Source organism: Chlorella variabilis (assembly GCF_000147415.1).
Source record: "Chlorella variabilis unplaced genomic scaffold CHLNCscaffold_4, whole genome shotgun sequence".
Taxonomy (NCBI): domain Eukaryota; kingdom Viridiplantae; phylum Chlorophyta; class Trebouxiophyceae; order Chlorellales; family Chlorellaceae; genus Chlorella; species Chlorella variabilis.
This window is the reverse complement of record NW_005435084.1, coordinates 2040609-2049566: the sequence shown is the minus strand read 5'-3', so window position 1 is coordinate 2049566 and position 8958 is coordinate 2040609. Positions and strand designations below refer to the sequence as shown.

General features: G+C 72.3%; 3 protein-coding genes across 3 annotated transcripts in view; 1 reads left to right on the top strand and 2 right to left on the bottom strand.

Moving 5' to 3' along the window:
- Positions 1-4: 4 nt before the first annotated feature.
- Positions 5-1042, top strand: CHLNCDRAFT_142397 (hypothetical protein; the record flags this gene model as incomplete). The annotated part of the gene is made up of 4 exons (XM_005850384.1): positions 5-13; positions 234-394; positions 538-691; positions 860-1042. 4 exons carry the CDS (start codon positions 5-7, stop codon positions 1040-1042), a joined length of 507 nt encoding a protein of 168 aa, XP_005850446.1.
- A 1293-nt stretch (positions 1043-2335) lies between these two features.
- On the bottom strand, positions 2336-4904 carry CHLNCDRAFT_34493 (hypothetical protein; the record flags this gene model as incomplete). The annotated part of the gene is made up of 5 exons (XM_005850127.1): positions 4427-4904; positions 4092-4207; positions 3723-3930; positions 3221-3555; positions 2336-3064 (listed from the first exon to the last, which is right to left on the bottom strand). Exons 1-5 carry the CDS (start codon positions 4821-4823, stop codon positions 2336-2338), a joined length of 1785 nt encoding a protein of 594 aa, XP_005850189.1. The 5' UTR covers positions 4824-4904.
- Positions 4905-5520: 616 nt separating this feature from the next.
- CHLNCDRAFT_142395 (expressed protein) overlaps positions 5521-8958 on the bottom strand; it is a gene marked incomplete at both ends in the record, with an annotated part of 5036 nt that continues 1598 nt past the window's right edge. The window contains 8 exons of the mRNA XM_005850126.1: positions 5521-5699; positions 5917-6061; positions 6243-6355; positions 6559-6667; positions 6881-6981; positions 7170-7256; positions 7477-7579; positions 7792-8791. Coding sequence (XP_005850188.1) covers positions 5521-5699; positions 5917-6061; positions 6243-6355; positions 6559-6667; positions 6881-6981; positions 7170-7256; positions 7477-7579; positions 7792-8791 — 1837 coding nt within the window. The remainder of the gene's footprint in view (positions 5700-5916; positions 6062-6242; positions 6356-6558; positions 6668-6880; positions 6982-7169; positions 7257-7476; positions 7580-7791; positions 8792-8958) is intronic.

Below are 8958 nucleotides of genomic sequence, written 5' to 3'. Positions count from 1 at the left end.
CGACATGCAGGCAGTGAGAGCGAGCGGTGCCTGGCGCAGACGTGTATGTGCTGGGCACCTCCACTGCAGCAGACAGCCCCGCCGTGCTGCAGGCAAGCATCCACCGCCAGCGGCACACATGCATTTGAGATGCCGGCACCGCTTCCCGGCCTCACCCCACCAGCCAGCCCTCCTGTTTGTCGGTTTGCCACACACCAGCCTGCGCCCTTGTGCCACTGGTCCCCCGGCTGCAGGAGCTGGCGGTGGCGGCGCAGCGCTACCGCGGCGGTCTGCTGCTGCTGCTGGATCCCGATGTGGCTGGCCGCCAGGCGCGCCGCACGCTCGACGACCGCCTGCCGGGCTGCCTGCACGCCTTCCTGCCCTCGCCCCTGGCCACCGCCGCCGCGGCGACCAAGTGAGTGGGCGTGGCCTGGCCTGGCCTGGCCTGGCCTGCCGCTGCCACGGCAGGGCTTGCTGGGGGTGGCGAGCGGGCCGCCTGTTGACTGACTGTGTGGGCTGGGCTGTGTGGTGTCTCTCCCCGCGCATGCGGCCGTGCAGGCACCACGACCAGGGCAATGTGGGGGTGGAGCATGCGGCTGCGGCCACCATCCGCGCCGCGCTGGCGGCTCCACGCCGCAGCGACCCGCAGCGCCAGCTCTTTGAGCGCCACCACCTGCTCAGCTGGGGGCTGGTGGCGGAGCTGCATGCCCGGGTGGGTGGGCAGCCTGGCTGGCGCACAGGGAGGAGGGGTTTGCAGGGGAGGAGGGGAGTGAGCAGCACTAAGAGCTGCACAGTTGGGCGCTGTGTGGGCATGCGCCGCCAGCCGGTTGCTGCCTGCACTCGCCCATGCCGCGCTCTGCTGTGGCGCTGTGCTGCGCAGGGGGGCAATGTGGCGTGGCGGCGCAGCCAGGTGTGCGCCTACCTGGGCCTGGGCGAGTGCGACGGCAAGCAGCTGCTGAGGCAGCTCAACCGCTACGGCTTTACGCGGCAGGAGGTGGAGCGCGCGCTGGAGTGGGCAGAGCGCAGCGTCGGCAGCGACGGCGCCGCCCAGCAGCGGCAGTGAATGCCGGCTTAGACTTGCGGTACATTGGAGGAGGCTTACAGAGCGGCACAGTGTGCGTGGGTGTGTTTTGATTAGTAGGTGCGTAAACTCGAGGCATGACTGGCACTGAATATTGCGACTTAGGAACCCGAGAGCGGGCAAAACTGCTGGGGCTGAAGAAATGAAATGTGGTGCGCTGAAGGCGCACTGTATGAGTGGCGAAAAGAATGACGGATACGCGGAAAAATTAGGTGGGCAGGGGCCAAGGGCGGGAAGGGCTGCTGCGTCACCACTGGCCCTGCCGCCACTGCCGCTGCTCCCACTCCTCCCACTCCTCAGCTGAGGCCGAATACTCGCCGCCAGCTGAGCTGCCGGCGGTGGCGGAGAAGTCGGCCTCCGAGTCGCTGCTGCTGTAGTAGCTGTTGGGCAGGCCTGCGGCACACGGCGGGGGGTGTCGCTCAGCCCCTGCTGGGTGGGGCGACCTCACAGGGTGGCCTGCGCACCACACTGAGCCCACCACCACCACCACCACCACCACCACCAGTATCAGAGCTGGCTGCGCAGGCAACCAGCTGCCCCACATCTTGCGCCCACCTCCCTCCCGCCCCACCCACCCAGCCAGAACTTGAACCGCTCCAGCTGCACGTTCTTCTGCCGCGCCTCGCGCCGCCGCTGGTACGCTGCCCACGTGCGGTTGTGCTGCGGGCGGTCTGCCGCCGCCGCCGCGTCGCCCTGCCGCGCCCGAACCTCCTCCAGCAGCGCCGCATACTTGGCCTTGTCCACCTCGCGACCAACCAGCTCCAGGGCACGCACGGCCTGGGGGCAGGCAGGCAGGCACGCACGCAGGGCAGGTGAGACTGTTGGGGTGCCGTCGGCGAGGCGCTGACCGCCCCCGAGCCTGCCCCCGAGCCTGCCGGCACCCGGGCCCGTGCCTGCGCGCCAGCGCACATTGCCTGCCGCCACACCCACCTGCATCGCCACTTTGTAGTCGCCCGCCCGGATGGCGATGTTGGCCAGTATGTCGAGCATCTGTGCATCGGGGCTGCCGCCCGCTGCGTGGAAGCGCTTGACGGTGGCCACGGCGGGCGCCACCAGCAGCTGGCGCGCGTAGCCCGCAACCACCGCACCAAACGCCTCCACCGGCGGCGGCAGGCCTGCCAGGGTGGGGGGCAGGGCAGACGGGAGGCACACATGCCAGTGGGCCTGCAGCGGCAGATGTGGGCCAGCTGCGGCAGAGCACGCCCAGCAGCGCCCAGCAGCAGCAGCGGGCCAACCAGCCCCAGCAGGCCGGCAGGCAACCAGCAGCAGCACCAGCTACCCTCGCTGCCCCCGGCCCTCCGCCCTCCGCCCTTCCCGCACCCACCCACCCTGCTTGCTGGCCAGCTCCGCGGCGGACGCCAGCATGCGCTCCGCCGCCGGCATGTCTGCGTTGCGCGCCAGCGCGTCCACCAGCGCGTTGTACGCCCGCAGGTCTGCCGCCGCGGAGCGGTCGCGCAGCAGCGCCTCAAACGCCGCCGCCGCCGCCGACGCCTGGCCCAGGCGGCCGTGGGCATGGATGAGGGTGGTGTAGGTGAGGCCGTCGGGGCGCAGGCCCGCGGCGGCCAGCCGGCCCGCCAGGTCCAGCGCCAGCTGGAACTGCCCCGCCGCCACCGCCGCCGCCATGAGGGTGTTGAAGGTGTCGGCGGTGGGGGCCACGCCCTGGCCCTGCATGTCGCGCAGCAGCGCCAGCGCGGCAGCCAGGGCGGCGGGTTCGCCCGCGGGCGGCACCGAGCCGGGCGCCGCCGCGCCGCCGCCGCCGTCGCCCGCGGCGGCCGCCGAGGCGGAGGCCGCCTGGGCGGCGTAGCCGCGCAGCAGTGTGTTGTAGGTGAGGGCGTTGGGCGCCTGCCCCGCGGCGCGCATGGCCTGCACCAGCCGCCGGGCTGCCTGCATGTCGCCGGCGCGCACGTGTCCATCCACCAGGGTGGTGTAGGTGACGCAGGAGGGCTGCACACCCGCCGCCGCCATGTCACCCAGCACCGTCTCCGCCGCCGCCAGCTGGCCCGCCTGCCAGTGCGAGCAAAAGGAGGGAGGCTGTGAGCGACACCAGCCCAACGCCACCACCACACCAGCGCTGCTCCTGCCCACCAGAACGCCACACCAGCGCTGCACCCGCCCACAGCAACACGGCACCACACGCGCACCACCCCCACCGCCACCCACCTGCACATATCCCTTGATCAGCGTGCTGTAGGTCCACACATCCAGTGCCACCCCCGCCGTAGCGGCGCGCTCCGCCGCGCCGCGCGCGCCGGCCAGGTCTCGCGCCCGCACATACCCGTCCACCAGGGTGTTGTAAGTGACGGCGCTGGGCTGCACCCCCCCCGCCGCCATGCGCTGCATGAGGCGCGCCATGGCGCCCGTGGCGCCCGCCCGGCCGTGCCCCGCCAACAGTATGTTGTATGCGCGCACGTCGGGGGGCGCCCCCGCCGCCGCCATGCGCTGCAGCAGGCGCTCCGCCTCGCGCAGCCGCCCCACATCCACGCACGCCTTGAGGCCTGCAGGCGCGGCGGCGGCGGCGGGGAGGATCGGCCAGGGTATGGGAAATGGTGGTGGTGGCAGGGGGCTGCGTGCCGGGGAGTGGAGCCACCGGGCTGCCCAGCCGAGGCGCAGCCTGGGCAGCCCGGCAGGCTGGGCCTGGTGCCCCGCGGCGCCAGCCTCCCACCTGTGCGGAAGGCGGCGGCGTCCAGCTGCGTGCCGCTGCCCGCCAGCTCCCCCCACAGCTCGTGCGCGGTCTGGGCGTAGCGCACGCCGCGCCGCCGCCGCTCCCGCCCCAGCGCCGAGATGAGGCCGCAGTAGGTGACAACGTTGGCCGCCCGCCCGCCCGCCTGCATGTCGCGGAACGCATCCACCGCCGCATCCAGGTCGCCGGCCTGCTGGTGGGGTGGGGGGGTGAGGTGACGGTGGAGAGCCGTGGTGCAGGAGGGCTGGGTGCAGCCGCCTGCCGCCACCGCCCATCATCCGCCTGCAGCGCGCCCGCCTGCCCGCCAGCCGCAGACCAGCTGTGCATGCCCCAGCCGCCAGCCCCGCACACCTTGAGCGCCAGGGTGATGAGAGCCTGGTACGTGTTGTACTGCAGGCTGTACCCCGCGGGCGTGGTGGCGGCGTACGCGCGCCATGCCTCCTGGAACCGCCGCCGGCCGCACAGGGCTGCAGGCGCGGGCGGCATGGCGCGGGGGCACGGCACGGCAAGACGCTGGTGAGAGCAGTGGGCAGGAGAAGCGGCATGGGCACGTGGCTGGCAGTGACGTGGCTGGCGGCGAATGGCTGTGGCCCCAATCACAAAGCCACGTGAGGTGCTCCTGCTGCTGCCAGCTGTGAAGCCGCCACCGGCAGCGGCGCATCGAGGCGGGGCGGGCAGGGGCGCACCATAGATCAGGCGGTCGCAGACGGCGATGGGCGGCAGGATACCCTGCTCCAGCAGCCGCATGAACTCCTTCCAGGCAGCCTCAGGCTGGCGCCTGTCCAGAGCCGCCACCAGGGGCTGCCAGGCGGGGTTGCCGCCGCTGCTGCCGCCGCCGCTGAGGTTCACCGCCGGATTCCTGCCGCGCGGCTTGTCCGCCTGTGCGGCCTCCACCACCTGGTAGGCCGCGGGGCGCCGCTGGGAGCGTCCATGGCGCACAGGCTGCTGGCTGAGGGTGTGTGCAAGGGGTGGTGGACGCAGGGCCGCGCAACTTCGGGAGGATGCTGCCCGGGAGGCGCCAGAGACATGGATGGATGACAAAGTTATGTGGAGTGCCTGCAGGACTGTGGCCGAAGCAGCCATGGTCTGCAGGCTACTACCGCAGGGCACAGCTGGTGTTGACCTCAGGGCTCGGCGCCGCCCTCCAGCAACTCTAGAGGCCCCACAGACCAAATGACATCAAATGCACTTAATTCCAGTGGCCTGAAACTGAGTTTGGGGGTGGAGGAAAGGCGAAGAATAAACAGGCCTGCCTGAGCAAACGGCAACAGCTGGCAGCGTGGCCCAGCAGGATCTGATGGGGATGATTTCGCAAGGGTTGCATGCATCCAGAAACAATGGACAAGCCGGTCAAGCATGGCGGCGCACATGTGCGGTCCCCGCCACCCGCAGCTTCCCGTCCTGCCGCTCTGCTTGGGCGTGTGCTGCCAGCCCTCAGCTGGTTGTTCAGGTTTACGTACAAGTCTACATACAGCATGCAAGTGCGGTCCAGCATCCAGGCTGCACTGAAGAAGTAGGAGGTACGAGAGCAATGTGGCGGCCATAGGTAGGCAGGGAGGCAGCTTAGGAAAGGGAGCATCATGAAATGGGGGGGTCTGCACTCAGCATGGAACCAAAAAGCTGGGTAGGGTGCTCGGCCGGCGGCAATGCCGACGGTGCCAGGAGGAAGGATGGTCAAAATTGTGGGAATGGCGTCCACGGAGCAAGTACAGTTCGAGCTGCATCCAAAAGGCGAGCTGCATCGATGCATGCAGGTGCAGGTGCAGGTGCAGGTACAGGCTCAGCTGAGCACTGCCTGCCCAAAGCCAAAGCCAGACATGTCTGACAGTGCCTCTGAGCGGGCCGGCGAGGGCGGCGGCAGGCGGCTGCCCTTGAGCGACTCGCCCTCCGCCAGCCCCGGGATGGCCAGCGGCGGCACCTGCAGCCGCGGCGGCAGCACGTAGTTGGCGGCACGCAGGTCTGCAGGGGGAGGGGAGGGGGCAGGCGGGCGGGGGGCGGCAGCAGGCGTCAAGCAGGCGGCAGGGCGCGTGCGAACCGGGAACCATGAGGGCAGGCCATGTGCGGCATGTGCAGGGCGAGGCCGCTGCAACCACCGAGGTGCAGGGACAGGAGGCGCTGCCCCGACTTCCCCTGCCCCACTCCAGCCACTCCCAGCCGCTCCAGCCCACACACCCACCCGCGTTGAGGTGCTTGAGCGCCTTGCCCAGGTTGCGCCCCGCGTGGCGCTCGCCGTACCGCGCCCACACGCGGCGGAAGTCGGCGGCGGCGGCGATGCACACGCGATGCAGGGCCTCGCTGGTCAGCAGCCCGTCCTCGTACGCCTGAGGCGGGGGGTGGTTGGGTGGGTGGGGTGCGAGCGTGGTGGGTGAATGAGCAGCAGTGGGAGCAAGGTGCAGAGTGCTGGGGTCCCTAGCCAGCCGCACGAGTGACACCCGCGGCCAGCCAGCCAGCCAGCCAGCCCAGCCGCGCCATCCGGCCCACCGCCTGCCGCCCGGTGCGCACCTGCAGCGCCATGCCCACGTGGCTCTTGGCAAAGTGGATGCCCCGCTGCTGCCAGGAGGCGTGCCACTGCGTCTTCACCGTCTTGCTGCTGCGCAGCATCGAGTAGGAGTGGCCTGCGGCGGGAGCGGTGTGTGTGTGGGGTGGGGGGGGGGGGGCATGCCAGGGAACAGAGTAAGGCAGTGGCAGGGGGGCACCAGCTGGATGGCGGTGCCTGCCTGCCCGGCCACCAGCCCCCGCCTGCCTGCCGCTGTGTCTGCTGCCGCGCTGTCTGCTGCCGCGCCCCCCCCGCCCTGCCCTGCCCCTCCCCGCCCCTCACCTGTGGGCACCACCTTGTGCATGAGGCAGGCCAGCAGGCGGCTGCGCTGGCCGGGGGGCAGGTTCTGGCGCATGGAGGACCAAAGGATCTCGGCGCACAGCAGGTCGCCCTGCGGGGGGCGGCGGGAGGCAGGGTGCGGGGTTTGTGAGGCGCTGAGCTGGCGCACGGCTGCTACGGCGGGTGCGAGGCTGCGCGGCGGCCACTGGCTCAACCAGAGCAGGTCAGTGCAGCCTGCCGGCCCGGTGTGCAGTGCATGCCGTGGCCCGGGCGGCGGGCCTGCAAGGGAGCCAAGGCACACCGCCCAATGTGCGGCGCCGCACACCTGGCCGTTGTCGCCGATGAGCACGAAGCAGGCCTCGGGGTAGATGGCGGCGTACTCGCGGAACCGGCTCAGCTTCTTGGCCGCCAGCTGCTGGTACAGCGCTGCACAGGACGGGGGCGCGGCGGGGCGGGGCAGGGTGGGAGGGGTAAGGAGGTCACATCGCCCCGGCCCATCAGCACGTGCCGACCCCAGGAGGGGTGCTCTGTTGTGTGGCGGCGAGGGGGGCACTGCCAGCTGGCGGCAGCCGGCCCGCCGCAGCCGCCCGCCGGCCCAGCAGGGCCGCGCCCACCTGCCACCGCGGTCTTGTTGTCCTCTGGGGGCGCCAGCGCCGGGAACCAGGTGACCACGCCCAGCCACTGCAGCAGCGCCTTTGGGCCTGCAGGCAGCCCACGCATCACGCCGCCGCTCAGCGTTGCCCGTGCCGTGCCCACCAGGCAGCTGTGGCTGGCCCGTGCAAGCGCACCCCGCCTGCAGTCCCACGGCTGGAGCCGCGCCTCCCCCTCAGGCCCAGGCGCCCCCCAAGGCCCAGGCAACCCCTGAGGCCCAGGCAACCCCTGAGGCCCAGGCAACCCCTCAAATACACAAGGCGCCCGCACCCGAGGCCATGGCTCCCAGCAGCATGGTGGGGCTGGTGTCCAGGTCGCCGCGCTGCACAAAGGGCTGGAAGTACTTGCGGTACGCCTCGCTCTCAGTCATGCCCTGCGCTCGGAAGCAGGGTGGGGCGGGCGGGCAGGGTGCAGCAGGCAGGCTCGGCTGGCAGCACAGGCAGGCGGCGCGCGGGGGCCAGGCGCCAGCGCTGCCGCTGCGGCGAGGCAGGCGTGGCTGCCGGCCAGCGCCACCATGCGACGCCAGGCAGCCAGGTAGGCAGGCGGGCAGGCAGGCAGTGGGTGGCGCGCCCCGCATGCTGACACCCGCTTGCGCCTTGCCTTGTAGGACTCGGGGCGGGCCGACAGGAAGACCAGGTTGCTGCCCTCCTGGTGCGGCTGCACCGACGCAAACGGCGGCTGCGGCTGCGGCCCGACCAGCCCCTCGCTGCCGCCGCTGAGGCTGCGCTGCTGGGTGAAGGCGTGACGCGACAGCGGGCCGCCGCCGCTGGCGCTGGTGACCAGCGGGCGCAGGCGGGAGGTCAGCGTGTCGGCCAGTTCCGCGGTGCCGCTGGCGCCGCGAGGCGCCTGCGTCTGCAGGCTGCTGGCGCCCCAGGTGCTGCCCGCCAGGCTGCTGCCGCCATCGTCCGGCCCCAGCAGCGCGCCGCTGCTGCTCTGCGGCGACATGCCGCTGGGAGACAGCAGCGGCTCGCCCGCGGGCAGCTGGCGGGAGCTCTGCGGCGACATGCCCAGCACAGCCGCCCGCCGCGGCGGCGCGGGCCCCGGCCGCGGCGAGCGTGGCGGCCGCCCAAGGCTGCCTCCGCCGCCGCCGCCGCCGCCGCTGCTGTTGTGCCGCAGCACGGGCACGGGGATGGGGGGCGTGGGTCGGGCGCCGATGGACGCAGCCATCGCCAGGTCTGGCGCCGAGCCTCCCCCTGCTGCTCCTGCCTGGCCTGGGGCAGCGGCCGCGGCTGCGGCCTGCTCTGCGGCGGCCGCCGCGGCTGCCGCAGCCCCGCTGCTGCTCTCGGTGCGCCCAAACGAGCGCCCCCACGAGAAGGTGGGCTCCGAGGAGGGCTCCGGCGGCGGCGTGGCATCCGCATCCTGCGCCCGCGGCGACCCGCCGGCCGGGTCGTCCTCGCATCCGCTGGCATCCCCGCTGGTGGGCACCGTGGCCGCCGTGCCCAGCGTGCCCAGCGGCGCGCCGGGCAGCACCACGGGGTGCCGTCGCTGCTGCATGCGCAGGCGGTGCAGCGCCGCCTGGTATCGCCGCGCAAAGCAGCGGTCCAGCTCGGCGTACAGCGCCAGCGCTCCCGGGTAGTAGCACTTCCTGCGGGGGGGCAGCCCGGCAGGGGGCCGATGGCGCACGGCTCAGCCGCATGCCACGCATCACACACATACACACGCAGCGCAGCCGGCGCCGGGAGGTCGGGCACTCATGCACTCGCGCCCCTCGCCCTGCACCTCCTGTGCCTGCCCCTCCAGCCCTCCCTCTCC